Source organism: Carcharhinus amblyrhynchos, chromosome 17 (genome assembly GCF_965287045.1).
Source record: "Carcharhinus amblyrhynchos chromosome 17, sCarAmb.v2.hapA, whole genome shotgun sequence".
Classification (NCBI taxonomy): domain Eukaryota; kingdom Metazoa; phylum Chordata; class Chondrichthyes; order Carcharhiniformes; family Carcharhinidae; genus Carcharhinus; species Carcharhinus amblyrhynchos.
This window is the reverse complement of record NC_137340.1, coordinates 52,151,718-52,169,980: the sequence shown is the minus strand read 5'-3', so window position 1 is coordinate 52,169,980 and position 18,263 is coordinate 52,151,718. Positions and strand designations below refer to the sequence as shown.

Here is an 18,263-nt window from a genome sequence, read left to right as displayed (position 1 = left end):
GTGCAGTTTTGGTCGCCACACTTGGTCTTGGAGGGAGTGCAGAGGTGGTTCACTAGGCTGATACCAGAGATGAGGGGTTGGACTATGAAGAGAGGCTGAATAGACTGGGTTTGTACTCATTGGAGTTTAGAAGGATGAGGGGGGATCTTAGAGACGTATAAGATAATGAAGGGGATGGATAGGGTAGAGGTAGAGAGATTCTTCCTGCTCAGAAAGGACAGCAGGTCTAGAGGGCACAGCCTCAAGATTAGGGGGGGGGGGCAGTTTAGAACGGAGTTGAGAAGGAACTTCTTCACTCAAAGGGTGGTGAATCTCTGGAACTCTCTGCCCATTTGATGTGGTGGAGGCTACCTCGCTAAATATATTTAAGACATGGGTAGATAGGTTTTTGGCAGACAAGGGAATTAAGGGTTATGAGGAGAAAGCGGGAAAGTGGAACTGAGCCACTTCAGATCAGCCATGATCTTATTGAATGGCGGGGCAGGCTCGAAGGGCTAAATGGCCTACTCCTGCTCCTATTTCTTATGTTCTTATGAATGCATGATACACACACTGATTTTAAACCATATGTGTCAAGAAAGCTTGAGTTGACCATCCAAGGTGGTAGTCTGTTGTGGGGAATGCGTGAGATCATTCCTCCTAGTTTGTGTGGAAAAGTTCTTGAGCAACTACATGAACAATGTCCTGATACAGTCTAGATGAAGGAATTAGCACGTAGTTACTTTTGGTGGAAAGGTCTGAATGCTCAGATTGAAGAATAAGCAGGGACAGTGTTAATCGTATGCACAAAGAAGAAATACACTATCGTTGTCACCTTTACACTCTTGGGAGTGACCTAAGATGCCATGGCAATGATTGCATGCAGAATTTGCTGGTCCACTTGAGGGTTGTATACTCTTAGTCATAACTGACGCATACTCAAATTGGCCAAATGTTGTCATCATGGATCTACTACATCTGAACAAACTTGAAAAACTAAAGAAAACTTTTGCAACATTTGGTAAACTGGAACTGATTGTTAACGATAATAGTTCACAGCTTACTTCATTATCTCAAAGTAAGTGATATTCAGTATATACAATTCACACCTTATCTCCATCAACCAATGGATTGTCTGAAGGATTTGTACAATCCTTGAAACATTCATTAAAAGCTACAAAAGAACAAGATTTGTTATCACATCATATGAATAGCTTTTTGGCATCTTGCAGAAATACTATTCATGAGGCTACCCAAAGTTCACATGCATTACTCTTAAAGCAATAGTACAGAACTATGATTTGTCATCACCTCCAGAAACATTTGTTGTCATGACTACAGAAGTGAAGGGGGAGGGATATTATAGAGTGGCTTATTAAATAACTTTATGCTGTAGTTAAGGTGTTGCAGAGGCTGTTGTTTATTAATGCTCTGTACAGGTAAGAGGTCCCAGAATAAATCTGTTATTGTTAATTTGATCTACATGTGCAGGCCACAGCTTTATCTTTTTGTGGAAAAAGCACAACCCCTAACATAGTTAGGGCATTATGAACATCATTAACAACACGTGTTTTATTACTGAAATAAACTTAGTTTAAACCGAAGTTAATTAAAAACAAAACATTGAATGAAAATACTTCTCAGGAAGCCTATGTCTGCACTCATGATACACATGCCTTAATGCTGTTATATGTTGCTATCTGAAGTGCTGGAAGATTATAATAAAATAATTGTATTTTCATATTAAAAACAGTAGTAACTCAAATGAACAAGTACTTTATAACAGCAATATAATTAATACTTACATTAATATACTGCTTTTCAAAAGTGTAAAAGCATTTTCCAAAGTATTGTTATATAGGCAAGTGCAAAGATTTCAATGTTAGCAAGAATCCACAAGAAGCAATAAGATAAATGATCAGAATAATTATTTTTTGATGATAGTTCTTTGTGGATCTCTGAGCTGTTTTTCAAATATTTCCATGAAACTTTTAACATCCAACTGAAAGGTTGACTGTTCCTTGGATTAAAGTCTCACCTAAAGAATGTTTATTAAGTTGAAGTATTTACCTATAAATCATCACCATTGAAAAGAGCAATTAAAAAATAACATTTTAATGAAACATATTTTCAAAAACTTGTTAAAGAGCTATTCGACAGTGCCAACCTGTCCATTCCATTCAGTAATCAATTTAATCAGTGGGAACAGTTTGGAGGTTATTTAAAAATAAAACACATCCAAAGTTTCAGGTCTGTTAGTATCAGTCCGAATGAGCAACAAGGAAGTAGAGACTGGCATCATCATGGCTTACCTATTTCACCCTTAATAGTAAAAGCCTGTAAGTAACGTTTTGGGAGGAAAAAAAGTTATTTTAAAAGATAACACCAAACATTTTGGCCTGGGTTTTCGCGAAGCTGTGTCATCCTGGGAGCCCTATAAAAATGTTGGGGGTACCCAAATCTGGGATTCCTGATTCCAGGCTCATTTCAAGCAATTCTCACTGGTGTGGGATAATGGTATTGGCAGCCAGCCCACAGTCAGCATCATCTCCATCCCCCCCTTCCGTGATGGCAACTATACCAAGAAAAGCAGGCTGAACAGTGGCTTTGTCATGAATGCTTGGCTGAATTCCAAGAATGGTTAATCCACTTAGATCTCAGCAAACAACGTTTACAAAGCTGCAGACAGCAGTGAGAGATTTGTTTGATAGACATCTGTATTACCTTGTAATAATCTTCTGTTTCTTTGTAGAACTTTTTTCACTTCCTACGTGTCTATGTACACAAGATTAAAGGGTTTTAAGTGGATAAAGGTTTCTTACATTGATGCTGTGAATAGCTATCTGATTGACACTTTCCTAGGTTGTAAACCAAGTCATATTTTCAGAAAATCTTTTCAAAGCCTCTGCTTATTATCTGTTTCAGTATTACTTCTGTAAATAGTGGATAGTGAAAGAATGGATATGGAGAATGCATGGAGCAGGGCAAGGCGAATTTAGTGGGTATGACAGACATGAAGGGCACATGGAATGAGTGGGCAGGTGGTTTGAGGATTTGTGGGCCTAACGTTCATCACTACAGTTGAACAGATGTCCCATTAAACTGAAGTGAGCCTTCCAGCCTCTCCTTCCATCCATCTTCATTTCTCCCTCAGACCTGCTGTAGGGGGCAGCAGGCTAGATTCCACATCACCCACACTTCCCTGGAAAGAAAACATTAAGGGCAAGGGTATCCTTCATACAGACAAGTTGCAAAGTCAGGAACTTTCCTGATTCCAGTTCCTCTCTGAAAATCCTGTCCACAGCACCTGGGAGTTATTTTTTTATATGTTTTTAAAACCTACAATAAGATAGTACACTAACACCATGGAAATACTGTGAATCCAATAGTGACTTAAAGTCATTAATATTAAATTTACATTATTCATAACTTCTTTCCAAAATACAGTAGTCAAGTTTATCAATCTATTAAAATTTTACACTGTGTAATGTTCATGGACCTCTGGAATACAGAACTGCAATGATTTACAAAGTGCCATTACCAGAAAAAGCAATGTACTCTGCAAGAAAACACCTCACCCTGAAATCAAAAGATTAATGCTCTAGACTCTTATATTTTTGCAGCAGGCATGGGCTTTGTTCATTTACTTAACCTCTGATTACAATCAGTCTATTCAATGTCTTGCCACAGGTAACATATGGTACTATTTCTTTCAGAGAAGTGGTAAAATTAGTTATTGGCCTTTATTGTACCAAGAATAAAGGTCACAAGTGATCCATGACAAAAAGCAGTCCATTTCAAATGGCTTGTCCACATCCTTCACAATAAACTTCACAAGCCAACTTTGATGGCATTTTCATGAGTAAATTGAAGGATTCAAAAACAAAGCTATGCGGTTAAAACGAAGAACTTGCATTTTACATAGTCTGTTTCATAGCCTCAGAACAACCTAAATCACATCATAACTAATGAAATCCTTTTGAAATTTAATTCATGATTGCTGTAATATAGGGAACTTATTTTAGCAAACAAAGAGTTTGGAAGAGAACGTCAATGCTGTCATGACAAAGTGCGATAAATGCAAATCATACTTTTAAAGCATTTTAAATACAATTGGAATCAGATCAATAATTCCCTTTGTTTAAGGAAACAGCAGAAAGAAGAGGCACTGTTCCCCAACCCATGGGCACTGAATTTGAACAGTTCTTTCACTACTACCCCACTGAGATCAGTTCGTAACATGGACTGAGAATTGACCACAGCCATTCCTGTCTCCATGGTTTCAGTGATACTCATTTTTGCATTTACTCACTAGTAATTAGACAAGCATTTTTTAAAAATTCTATGTGATATAGTATTGAAAATGAATGCCAGAAAGGTTCAAAACACAATCCAAAATAATTGCAGAATTTACTCAGCTTTGCTAGCACAGCACTAAGAACACAAGGATTAATCTCAATTTTTTCTGGCTACAAGAAGCTGATGAATCACGACAACATTCTCCCCAAACTACCATTATTTTGATGTTTTGTATAAAAGCAGTGGTTTTCTTAAAAATAAAGTCAATAATAGGGTTATCAGTGATTAGCCATATTCCGAAGTTTTTTACTCATCCTTTTATTGTCATTGAGGTGGTGTGAATCACCTTTTTGAACTGAAGTTCATGCAATGTAGATAAACCCACAGTGCTATTAGGGAGAAAGTTCCAGGATTTTGATTCAAGACATTCAATAAACAGTGATATAGTTCCAAGCAAGGATGGCGCATGGCTTGAAGTGGAACTTAAAAAATTGGTTCCATGCATCTGTTGCCCTCATTCTTTTGATTGTTAGAGGTGTGATAAATGCTGTCAAGAAGTCTTGTGAGTTTATGTCAATGAAAGATCCAGTCCAACCTGAGGACTGGCAGCACAATAACACAAAGCCAACAGGTTGGATATGGTGAACAAGCCCCCCCAGTTAAACTGCTGGTGCTGAACTGCAGCAATATCAGGCACTTTGACCAATTTTCAGGGCCAGAAAACAGAAAGTTGATGGGACGGGGTAAGCGGAGATCTGTTCTCAGGAACATATGCAGTTTTGGTCCCAATTATTTTAAATAGAACCCAGTGGAGCAAATGCGCTCACAAAACTAAGTAAAGAATTTACACCAAGAGAGAAAATGCTGGGAAATCTCAGCAGGTCTGGCAGCATCTGTAAGGAGAGAAAAGAGCTGATGTTTCGAATGCAGGTGACCCTTTGTCAAAGTTTTCCAGGTCATCAGGACTTGAAATGCCAGCTCTTTTCTCTCCTTACAGATGCTGCCAGACCTCTTGAAAATTTTCAGCATTTTCTGTCTTGGTTTCAGATTCCAGCATCCGCAGTAATTTGCTTTTATAAAGAATTTATACTCTGAGTTCTTATTCAGCTGGAGCACAAGATGAAACTGCATAAGTGAACAGTTCACATTGCATCCAATTGAACCCTAAAATGACACTCAGGATCTGATATGCATCATAGGACCTAGATTTCCATATTAAAATAGACTACTGTGTCACTCAGGCACTAGCAGTGGAGTTTCCATTTCTGGTTTTAGATATCCATGAAGCTTTGATCATGTGACATTTTGTTTATGTTGTATCTGCTATTGTTGCTCCATCTCTCCCTGGGACTCAGGTTGTGCATAAACGTGACAACTCTGAATGGAAGCCTCAGTCAGAGCTGATCTGTGCTTAGACTTAAAATGTCAAAGTCAGCTGTTATGGACCAAGGTAAACCAAACTAAAAGATTGTGCAAACTTCTCAAAAGTACATTGTTCTAAACTCAGTTCAGCATCAACTTTTCTATACTACAACATGGAAAAGGTTTTCATAGAATGATGGAAATCATGGTGCAAGAAGCAGCCTTTCAAACCCACATACACCCATTCTTTCTCCTGTAACTCTATTCTCCCCCAGATTATTTAAAATTCTTGATCTTCTCACAGGAATCCTTATTTTTTGTACACATTTAACCACAGTGAAATCCCCAAATCTCACTCACCCACTAACAGAAACGTAGAAAATAGGAGCAGGAGGAGGCCATTTAGCCCTTTGAGCCTGCTCTGTCATTCATTACGATCATGGTTGATCATCCAATTCAATAGCCTGATCCTGCTTTTTCCCCCATAACCTTTGAACCCATTCGCCCCAAGTGCTATATCTAGCCACCTCTCGAATACATTCAATGTTTTGCCATCGATTACTTCCTGTGTTAATGGATTCAAAGTTTATTTATTAGTGTCAAAAGGCTTACATTAACACTGTAATGAAGTTACTATGAAAATCCCCTAGTTGCCACACTCCAGTGCCTGTTCGGGTACACTAAGGGAGAATTTAGAATGGCCAATGCACTTAACAAGCATGTCTTTCGGACTATAGGAGGAAACTGGGGCACCCAAGAAAACCCTCACAGACACGGGAGAACGTGCAGACTCCACACAGACAGTGACCCAAGCCAGGAATTGAACCCGGGTCCCTGATGCAGTGCCAACCACTGTGCCAACATGCTGTCCTAACTAGCTGATTTGCTTTCAATCCTGATCACACTAAGTTGCTATTGCTGTTCTAGGCTCTTCAGGAAATGTTGCTACTCTCATACTACCTCATTTACAGTTTGCCTTCTCATCCTCAGTCCTCCCAAATCCTACGCTCATCTCCCTCTTTCCCAGCACAATCTTATCCTGATTCCCTACTCTCCCCCAATTCTTTATCATTTTCTGCACTATGCAGGGTATTAACTTTTAATTCCTAGCAACTCCTGGAAATTACCAGGAGTGTAGATAACCCCAGTTGCTCATGGTTAGTCCCACAAAAAAAATGCCATTTCAAAAGGTCTAGAAAGGACTGAGGGACAGCTTAATTCTTGAATGTATATTCTCATTGTTCATTGAATTCATTGGTGTTTGGATGGATTTAGTTTACATTTTCCATTCTAATGAAATCAAATAATTGTATACTTTAAAAAGCTTATAATGCTTACATCAAACAAATTCGGAATTCATGTTTCTTCGAATTCTGCAGTGCATTGCTAAGTCCTGCATGTTACGTTCAGACAGATGATTGTATAACTACAAATGTTTAGCATCAGTAAAGTTATAGAAAAGCATACATTACAAAAATGAAGACAAGTCTTATGTAATTAAAGAGCTGCAGAAAATACTCTGCTGCGATAGGTCCATATATTATGTAGACAATATCAATTAGACTAAACCCTTATACATATCATTACAAACAGAAGCCAGTCAAACACTACAGCTTCTGCTTCCCTCCACAACATTATTATGGAGGTGCATTTTATGTTACTTAGATTGTTTTTTGCAACCTGATGAACGAGTTCAAATGGCCTGAAATAATGTCCACAGAACAATTCTTGAGATTGTTCACAAAGAGAACTCTGAAGAACAGCCATATGTAAAATTTCTGTTTATCAAGTCTAAACGGGGAATAGGACCATTCTATAGATGACTCTATCACAACGAACTATATCATCAAGCAAATACCCATAGTTATCAAAACTAACTGCCTCTGCAAAAGCAGAAGGAAACAAAATGTTACTTCACAAAGATAAAAAGGTAATAAATCATTTGATTTGCCATATTTAGTGAGTTACTTTCATCCCTTGCTTCCCCACTCACATCTTGTACTTGTTCCATTGTTGACTTGTTCCATTGTGAGAAAACCTTAACTAAGAGTACAGAAGAAACACCTAGCGTTCATGTAGTTCTTAGTTATAACCGAATGCAAACTAAAAATAAAAAGGGAGTACTTAAAAGACGGGGGAATGTAATTTAAGGCAGACTTCATACATACCCTTTGGCTAGAATAGTAGATGTGGAGCAGCTCAGGGATTTGCTTGTGGAAACATTGCTGGCACAAGGATTTTTCTTAGTTGACAGATCAAGCACTCCATCTGGAAAAGGAAACACAGATGTCAAAAAGCCCAGACTGACAGATTGGTGCTGGAGTGGGTGTACATTTTTTGGAACTGCCTACATGTCTGTCTAAGATACTAAGAAAATTAAATGAGCAAGAGATAAAAAACTAATTCTTCATTTCAAGTGAAACACACACAGTTGCACAAGACAGCTTCATGGTTGTTTCATAAACTAGCTAATCCCATCAAAAACTCCACAATTTCAATTCTAGAAAGTTAATAGTAACCAAACATTAGAATGGAATTGTTCCTGGGGTAAATTTATTGCAGCCTGATAATTTTTTTCTAAAGGAGACAGTGCCTGTCTCCTTTCTAACGAAGCAACCGTTTTCAGAAACCAGACCTGCTATCAACACTCAAAATTGTTCCCTAATTATATAATGGTTCTTCCTCTTTCAACACTTTTCAATAAATACATTCCAAAAGTATGTGGAAATATTGTGCAATTTTCCTTCTCCCAATTTGTATTCCAGTTCAACTATGCAAAATTACCCATATTATCCTGATTACCTAAAACAGAGCACCATAATACTGCCGCAATTTAGCTGGGATTCCAAATTAGAAATAGTAAAAATCTCAAAACTGATCCTTGGCTACCCACTAAATACTTCACAAACTCCCAAAAATAATTCTTCAAAATGTACGCTCTGTTTTCTATAAGGATTTATCCTAAAATCCCATTGTTTCAGTTTAATTACTTTTTAAAGTGGAGGTTTATCAGGTGCCTTTGAAATTCCAGGTACACATGTGGCTTTTTTTCATTGGAGACTTAGGGTAACAGTTAGAAATGGGAAAGAGGTTCATCCTTTTTTGATCCATGATTCTATTTACTAAGTTTTGACTGAATAGACAATTCCTCAATTTTCTCCATCATAAATTCTAGCATTTCACACAGGATAGTGGAAAAACAACATTTTAGTTTTCTGTACCTGTTTTGTCACTATTTTTGAAAATAATCAAGTTAGCCTGTTCCTAATCTGCTGATACGTTAAAGGTAATATGCCAATAGTTGTTGTTGTTATAGCTACTCAAAGAATCCCTCACCATTAGGTTTTACCATTCTGTACTCTGTTCTGAATCTCTCTTTGCCCTCCTGATCATTCTCAACACAATGATGTTTTCTGGTGCATGAAACTATTCAGTTCAATTACCCTACCCATCCACAGTATTCCCTTCGTATATTTTGAATTACTCAGCATCCCATCTGTTGACAAGAATCTATCTAGTTCTTCCTTGAAGCTGGTTAAGGTTCAAACAGATGTGAAGCAAGTTCAATCAGCAACCATCCATCTATGTAAGATAATGAACATGCAGAAAATCCTTTGGAAATAAGTTTCATATGTTGCATTTTTACTGATGGTGGAAAAGACCACTTTATGAGAAGAAAGTTCTACCATAAGTGCCGCATATGAGGTAGTTATCAATTGTCATTGGGGATTGTTGTTTTTGGTATTGACATCTATTGCCAAGTCATTACAACCATTGATCATCATGATGGCACCATTTCCTGGTCACTAGTTGGTGTTTCCCAGGTGTGACACATTGATGTTAATGACCTCCAACTCATAATTGCAATCATCCTTGAAGTAAAGCTTTGGGTGACCTGCTGATCCCCTGGCTCCGGCTACCTCACCAGACGAAAATCTTCAAAAACCCATCCATCTTCCTTTCTGTGAAGATGCTCAAGGCAACAAAGTCACTTCTGTTTGATAAGTGTTAGTATGCTTGGGAGATTTTTCTTTGAGAGGACTGTCATATTAAGTGTGCAATACAAGTTCTTTTTTAATATATTTCATACTTTCAAACAAAAACTAATAATGAAGTTTCTGGGAACCTAAGACCCACTCTTCATCTTAAATACAATACATACGAGTAGCTATTAAACTATGTAGAAAAAGTGATTTTGATTGTTTAGAATAAATACCAAAGAGTATCTTTGTACTTCTAGGGATCGCATCAAGCACACTTTTAACTCTAAAAATATTGATTCAGATTCATAGATGAGAACAGATTACAGCAAGTTCTTGTTTTAAAGTTAATTTTGTTTTAGGTCCATTTTCCCTGATTAAGTTACGACTTCCACTTTAGAGTTGTTCTGTGCCATCACCTTGCTCGCAACAATACTGTCAGTTTTTCTTGCATGCACACGATTGCTGATCATTGCCGCTTGTCTTCACTGGGGCATGGGTCATCACCACCCATTGTCACTAGATACTGCATGTCATCACACAGCATGCCTCATCGCCCTCTCTGTCATCGCACAGCACATCACATCATGCGTCATTGCACATCAGTTTCCTTCACATAACTACAGGTCCTGTGTCCCTATCAGTGTCATTATTAAGGAAGCTGTATTCAAGGTAACATTAATTTAAAACCAGAGGCATCCAAAGCCAGAGTTGCTTTTTTTTCCCAAGCCAAAAATTGGATTTAAATTTAAGGTGTCAGCAATGGTGGGACTTTTAAATTACTTTTAAACATGAGCCAGAAATGTCCAGCAAGGGCTGGTAGTGTCTGCTGCTGCAAAGGAAGCAAGAAAAGCCTATCAGCCTAGCAGTGAAATTGGATATTTTAAATTGTCTTGAGGCTGTTGAGTGCTATCTAATTTGAATTTATACAGGGTTTATTTTATACTTAGTGATTTGTTTTATTTTGCAAGTTATTTCAGCTAGGAATGCACAATGCTACACACACATGGATATCGTTATTTCTGGGTAAAAAATAATCAACAGAATGCAACTCCAACTTGAACATTGATTCCTACTGAGAACAATAGTTGTTTCACTTAAAGTTACAATTTCCAGGAATGCAACTACAGCTTAAAACAAGGGCTTACTGTATTTTGAAAACACAGCTTAGATCAATATATGCATTTTTTTAAGAAGTTTGATTTGGAAAATAACATCACTCCAGAGACAAACAGCCAAACTCCACCAACTAAAAACTTCTTACTCCAGGTAAATTTATCAGTGCAAGAAAAATATATCTACTCAGAAGTGGGCTACAGATAGAAAGTGTCAGAAATGTATAAACATTTATAAAAAGATTGATGAAACAGTTCCATTCCTGTTTCAGATTTGCCATGTTTTCCTTTACCTTTGGATAAGAATGTACTTGAACAACTTGCATTTACAAATCGATTAAAACAATGTGGTGGAACATCCCTTACATCCCTTCTTACATTACACTGCTGGAAACGATTGAACAGTTTCAATATTTCAAACAAAGCCTCCACTAATAATTATCACACAATAGCTCTATACAAATTAAGGCTCAAAAAGTGATTAATCCATTAGAGCACGGAAAGGGTTAGTTATAATCAAAGTAGGTGTTTCTGTAATATAACAATCTGTCTTTACAGACCACCTTTACGTAACATTTTAATGCATTATACAGAAGCATAATCAGACAAAATTTGACATAACAGCAGGTGAAAGCAGCTAATAACTGACGCATTCATCTCGGATTCAGTTGATTAACATATATTTCACATCAGAAAAGGCCACTTGTCTCCATTATTTGCTGTGCATTCATTGTAGTTTTTAATATCTGCTCAGCCTGTAAGCAAATCTATCTGCTCCATACAGATGCTCTCTATGGAACTCCATAAAGAACAAAAGTCCTAAAAAGTCATCAAGTCTGCATAATATTACTCATTGCCCAAGCAAATCTCTTTTATAAAACATTGTTTTGTCCAGGACAAAATAGGAAGCTGGAATTTTCAACTTCAGATGTGCAATGGACATCAATTAGTTTACAAAATAAGGTTCCCAAGATTTAACAATGCACTTGAACAAGATTGATCAGTTCAAGCTTCAAGCTAACCAACTTGCTTTTGGTTATTTTCAGCTAACACATTAGAAAATATGCCAGAGGTTTACTCTTGGCCTCAGATCATACATTGGAGAGACATATTAAAACTGAGTGGCCATCCATATAAACTAGAAAAAACGCTTGTTTTCAAGATAGTTTAACAATAATCTTTCTTCCCAAGACAATCTAACAGTGTTTTTAAGTTTAAGTTTATGTATTAGTGGCACAAGTAGGCTTACATTAACACTGCAACGAAGTTATTGTGAAAATCCCTAGGTCGCCACACTCTGCCGCCTGTTCAGGTACATTGAGGGAGAATTTAGCATTGCCAATGTGCCTAACCAGCATATCTTTCGGACTGCAGGAGGAAACCGGAGCAACCAGGGAAACCCATGCACACTCTGCACAGACAGTGACCCAAGCCGAGAATCAAACCTGGTTGTCAAAGTCCCATCACTTGAATTATTTCCATTTATATATGTTTTCATTATCATGACTATCATATAAGACATGTCTGGTTCAGCTCATGCTAGCCACATAAATGTTGGCTGGATACGGATGTCTATGCATGACACCAACACAATTGAGCATAATCAGGAATAATGGCAGTCTATTCAAGCGAACATACTTCCTTGTAAATGAAACAAAAACTTGCATATATAAAGTCCCACTGTGTTCTCACTTGATCATCACACAAATATTTTATCAGGGCCATTAGACTACAGTCAGGAATAAGATTCTTCTCCTTAACTTAAAAACTTAAACCCTATTCAGCCTAAATCAACATAGACCAAGAATCAAAACCGAATCATTTTCAATCTCCGTCATTCTGTCACATGCTGCCTTCACTTGAATATTCTTACAGTATTGCTTCCTTTAACTATACAAGACACAGTGCTGTTGAGAATATAGCATAAAATACAAATACAAGTTAGAATTGGTCTTGAACCTCCTTAAACGGGAGACAAAATAAGAAAGGGAGACACCAAGGTTACGAGCAGCACCTTGGAACAAAGGGATGTTTTAAGTGTAAGACATTAAAAAAAGTCTTGAAAAACCATATAGAGCTAAATGCAAATATAGAACCTCACTTCAAAATGTTACAATCTCTGACTTCAGGACTTTTAATGATAAAACATATGAAATATATTCTTTACAAAGAAACTGCACTGCAAAACATGAGGATGTACATTCATGCTCTCAAATGCCAATCTTCAAAGAGGTTTGAAAAGAAGTGGACTCTGGCTAAAAAGAAAAATCAGACTTACAAAATCACAATGCCTGATTAGAATATTCACCCCATCCTATTATCTCAGAGGAAACGATTGTCAGCAAAATAAATCAAAGACAGAAAGTCAGAAGATTGTTAGAAATTGCACACTTACCTTGATTGTCAGATTCAGGATTAGACTTTTTGACAGTTAGATCCAAAGGTATATCTTGGTCAGCCATAAGGAGTCTGCTTAGAACAGGATTTAGAGCACTGGCGCCCAGCACAGGTATTTTAGTTGCACTTTGGTCCTTGGTGCTGGTGAGTACTATAGAGTCCTGAGAAGTGCTAGTTTTTGAGGTATATTCAGCAGCAAATTGCCTGATCATTCGATGCATAATCTCACGAGCCACTAAAGGAATACTGGGATCCACAACCCATGGACTATCTGCACAGGAGACAAAATAATTGTTATTTATTTTAAAGGAAGTCCATTGGCATTCCATTTTGCTGTGAAGAAACAGGGCTGAAAATCTCTCTCCAAGGTGGAAGCTAGAATATCCAGCATTTAACAAACAGATTTTGTGAATGTTCTACTAGCTCACAATAAATCCCCTCTCTTACCTGTCTCATTTCTCTTTATTTTCCATATTTTGTTTATATCAATGTTCAACACAGCAGTCACAGGGTCTTTATGAATTTTACGATGGAAAACTGTCAAAGCATAATAGCCACTGTAAAAATATACATTTTGTTATTCTTCCAGTTTGCATGTTGTTTTACTGATTCGATTTATTATTGTCACTGTATTTACAGTGAAAAGTATTTTTTCGTGCAGGCTATACAGACAAAACGTACCGTTCATAGAAAAGGAGTGTGCAAAATGTGGTGTTACAGTCATAGCTAGGGTGTAGAGAAAGGTCAACTTAATGCAAGGTATGTCCATTCAAAAGTCTGACAGCAGCAGGGAAGAAGTTGTTCTTGAATTGGTCATGACCTCAGACTTTTATATCTTCTTCCCAAAGGAAGAAGGTGGAAGAGAGAATGTCCTGGGTACGTGGGGTCTTCAATTATGCTGGCTGCTTTGCCGAGGCAGTGGGAACTGTAGACAGAGTCAATGGATGGCAGGCTGGTTTGCATGATGGATTGGCCTACATTCACGACCTTTTGTAGTTCCTTATGGTCTTGGGCAAAGCAGGAGACAAATCAAGCTGTGATACAACCACAAAGAATGCTTTCTATGGTGCATGTGTAAAAGTTGTGAGAGTTGTAGCTGACATGTCAAACTTCCTTAGGCTTCTGAGAATAAAATTTCTAGTCAGTTGAAGTGTAGAGTTATTCTGCCACTTTCCAAGACAAAAATGATCACGTAATGAAATAGATATCTGAAATGAAGTCAGAAAAGATTCTTGTTCATTTCCTAGGTCACTACAAATTTATCTGGAAAAGCAGAAAGATTAGGCAGGATTCTCTGATCTCATCTGTGGCCCTCCCACTGCAAGAACGAACGGAGAATTTGCCCTTCCAGCCAAAATTACATTCACTTTCAGTGGCATCAGGGAATCCCAGCCACGAACGAGGACAGAGATTTTCAGCGACTATCTCACCTATGAAAGTCAAAAATATCAGCAGTCAAAAAACAAATCCAGAATTATAGACCAATCAGCTTAACATTGGTGGTAGGAAAAATAATGGAACTCTACTGAAGGTGAGAATAAAAGAAAATCCAGAAATATGAAACATAATAATAGAATCAGCATGGATTTCAAAAGAAAGTCTTGCTTGGCCAAACTTACTGAATTTTTGAAGAGGCAACAGAACAATGGTATTGCAGTAGATGTAATTTATCTGGTTTTCCAAAAGCCATGCAAAAACGTGGCCCATAATAGATAAAATAATAAGGTCAGATAATTGGTCTCAGAGGACAAGTGCCAGAATGGATTACCATCTGGCTTCAGGGCAGAAGGCAGAAAGTGATAGTGAAGAGTAGTTAGTCAGTATGGCAGATGTTAAGAGGTGGTGTTCCACAAGAATCAGTGCTAGGAGCCCTGCTCTTCACAATTTACATTAATGATTTGGACTTTGAAATCAGAAACACAATTTCTAAATTTGCTGATGATAGCAAAGTGGGGAGACAGGGACAGTCAATACTGAAGAGAACATAATAGACCTGCAGAATATACAAATGGAGTCAAATCAGATGAATTTGAGAGATTGAATGTCAAATTCAATCTGAGGGAGAGAGGAATGGGTCTGAGACTATGTTTATAAACTTAAATAAGAGCAATTACAATGGAACAAAAATAGAGTTGACTAAAGTGAATTGGCAAATTAGGTCAATGGAGATACAGTGGCAACTTTTAAGAGGATGTTTCAGAATACACAGAAAAGATACATTCCAACAAGAAAAGGGTCCAAGGACTGGACACACCATCGGTAGTTAAACAGAAAGGTTAACAGTAACATCAAAGTGAAAGAAAAAGGTAGAAGGTCAGAAGACTGGAAAAATATAAGGAACACAGGATGACTAAAAGATTAATAAGGCAGAAAAAAGAAGGGTATGAGAGAAAGTTAGCCATTAACATAAAAACAGTATTTCTATAAATATTTTAAAAAGAAACAAATTAATAAAGTGACCATTGATCCAATAGAAAGTGATTCTGGAAAACTGATAATGGAAAACAAGGAGATGGCAGATGGATTGAAGATATTTTGCATGAATCTTTACCAAAGGCTACAAGTAACATTCCAGAAGCAGCTATAAATCCAGAAATGGAAGGGAGGGAGGAGCTTAGGAAAATTACAATCAGAGAAGTGGTATGGGTAAATTGCTAGAACTACAGGCTGACACATGCCTGGGTCCTAATAGATTTCACCCTAAGACCTTGAAAGAAGCGGCTCATGGGATAGTTGATACATTAGTTTTCCAAAGCTCCCCAGATTCAGGGTAGATGCTATATGATTGGAAGACAGCAAATGTAACCCATTACTGAAAAAGGAAGGGAGACCGAAAGCAAGAAACTTCAGGCCAGTTAGCCTAACATTTATCATAAGGAAAATGTTAGATGCTATCGTTAAATAATTTATAGAGGGGCACTTAGACAAATTCAAGATAATCAGGCAGAGTCAGCATGGTTTGTGGAAGGGAAATCACGTTTAAACAACCTTTTGGAGTTCTTTGAGGAAGTAACCTGTGTTGTGAATAAAGGGGAACCAGTGGATGTACAGATTTCCAGAAGGTACTTGATAAAGTGCTACCTCAAAGGTTAAAGAAGAAAATAAAAACTCATAGTATCAGGGGTGACACATTGGCATGCACAGATGATCAGCTGGCAAACACGCAGAGAGTAAGCATAAATGGGTTTTTCCTCAGTTTGGCAAGATATAACAGGTGGTGTGCCACAGAAATCAGTGCTGGAACCTCAAGTAGTTAGAATGTATATAAATGACCTGGAAGTGGGATGGATAGGACAGTTGCCAAACTTGCCAATGACGCAAAGATAGGTAGAAAAGTAAGCTGTGATGAGGAGATAAGGAGGTTACGAAAATAAATAAGTTGAGTAGACAAAGATCTGACAAATGGAGTATAACTGAGAAAACGTGAAATCGTCCATTTGGTAGCAGAATAAAAGAAAAGCATATTATAGATAGCACAGTGGTTAGCACCTCCGCCTTATCGCTCCAGGGACCTAGGTTCAATTCCAGCCTTGGGTGACTACCCTGTGTGGAGTTTGTACATTCTCTGTGTGTCTGCATGGGTTTCCTCCGTAAAAAGTCTGACAACACCAGGTTTTAGTCCAACCTATTTATTTGATAATATACTCACAAGCTTTCGGGGTTAGCCCCTTCGTCAGGTGAATGGAGAGTTCTGGCCTCAGACAGAGCATATAAAGCACAGACAGTTTAGAGATTACTGATTAAAATGCGAATCCTTACACCTAACCTGCTGTTCAAGACCTGAAGTGGCTGATAATGTGAGTGGAAGGAGCACCGATCACAGTTTAAAGAGATGTGTATTGTCTCCAGACAGTACAGTAAGTGAGGTTTTGCAAACCCAGGCAAGTCACGGGGGTTACAGATAGTGCGACATGAACCCAAGATCCCTGTTGAGACCGTCCTCATGTGTGCGGAACTTGGCTATCAGTCTCTGCTCAGCGACTCTGCACTGTCGTGTGTCGTGAAGGCCGCCTTGGAGAATGCTCACCCGAAGGTCAGAGGCTGAATGCCCGTGACCACTGAAGTGTTCACCAACAGGAAGGGAACAGTCTTGCCTGGTGACTGTCGAGCGACGTTCATTCATCCGTTGTCGTAGCGTCTGCATGGTCTCCCCAGTGTACCATGCTTCGGGACATCCTTTCTTGCAACGTATCAGGTAGACAATGTTGGCCGAGTTGCAAGAGTATTTACCATGTACCTGGTGGATGGTATTCTCACGTGTGATGATGGTATCCATGTTGATGATCCGGCATGTCTTGCAGAGGTTGCTGTGGCAGGGTTGTGTGGTATTGTGGCCACTGTTCTCCTGAAGGCTAGATAGTTTGCTGCGAACAATGGTCTGTTTGAGGTTGTGTGGTTGTCTGAAAGCAAGAAGTGGGGGTGTGGGGATAGCCCTGGCGAGATGTTCGTCTTCACCAATGATATGTTGAAGACTCCGGAGAAGATGTCGTAGCTTCTCCGCTCCGGGGAAGTACTGGACGACGAAGGGTACTCTGTCCACTGTGTCCTGTGTTTGCCTTCTGAGGAGATCGGTGCGGTTTTTCGCTGTGGCGCATCGGAACTGCCGATCTATGAGTCGAGCACCATATCCTGTTCTTATGAGGGCATCTTTCAGGGTCTGGAAGTGTCTGTCACGATCCTCCTCATCTGAGCAAATCCTGTGCATACGGAGGGCTTGTCCATAGGGAATGGCTTCTTTAACATGTTTAGGGTGGAGACTGGAGAAGTGGAGCATTGTGAGATTGTCTGTGGGCTTGTGGTACAGTGAGGTGCTGAGGTGACCATCCTTAATGGAGATGCGTGTGTCCAAGAATGCAACTGATTCTCTTTAAGATGATCTCTTTAAACTGTGATCAGTGCTCCTTCCACTCACATTATCAGCCACTTCAGGTCTTGAACAGCAGGTTAGGTGTAAGGATTCGCATTCTAATCAGTAATCTCTAAACTGTCTGTGCTTTATATGCTCTGTCTGAGGCCAGAACTCTCCATTCACCTGACGAAGGGGCTAACCCCGAAAGCTTGTGAGTATATTATCAAATAAATAGGTTGGACTAAAACCTGGTGTTGTCAGACTTTTTACTGTGTTTACGCC

At 38.5% G+C, this 18,263-nt stretch overlaps 1 protein-coding gene across 1 annotated transcript in view; it reads right to left on the bottom strand.

Moving 5' to 3' along the window:
• LOC145354519 (ligand-dependent corepressor-like) overlaps window positions 1–18,263 on the bottom strand; it is a 97,247-nt gene that overhangs the window by 41,140 nt on the left and 37,844 nt on the right. The window contains exons 5-6 of the mRNA XM_080205954.1: window positions 13,131–13,403; window positions 7,809–7,908 (exon numbers count right to left, since the gene is read on the bottom strand). Coding sequence (XP_080062080.1) covers window positions 7,809–7,908; window positions 13,131–13,403 — 373 coding nt within the window. The remainder of the gene's footprint in view (window positions 1–7,808; window positions 7,909–13,130; window positions 13,404–18,263) is intronic.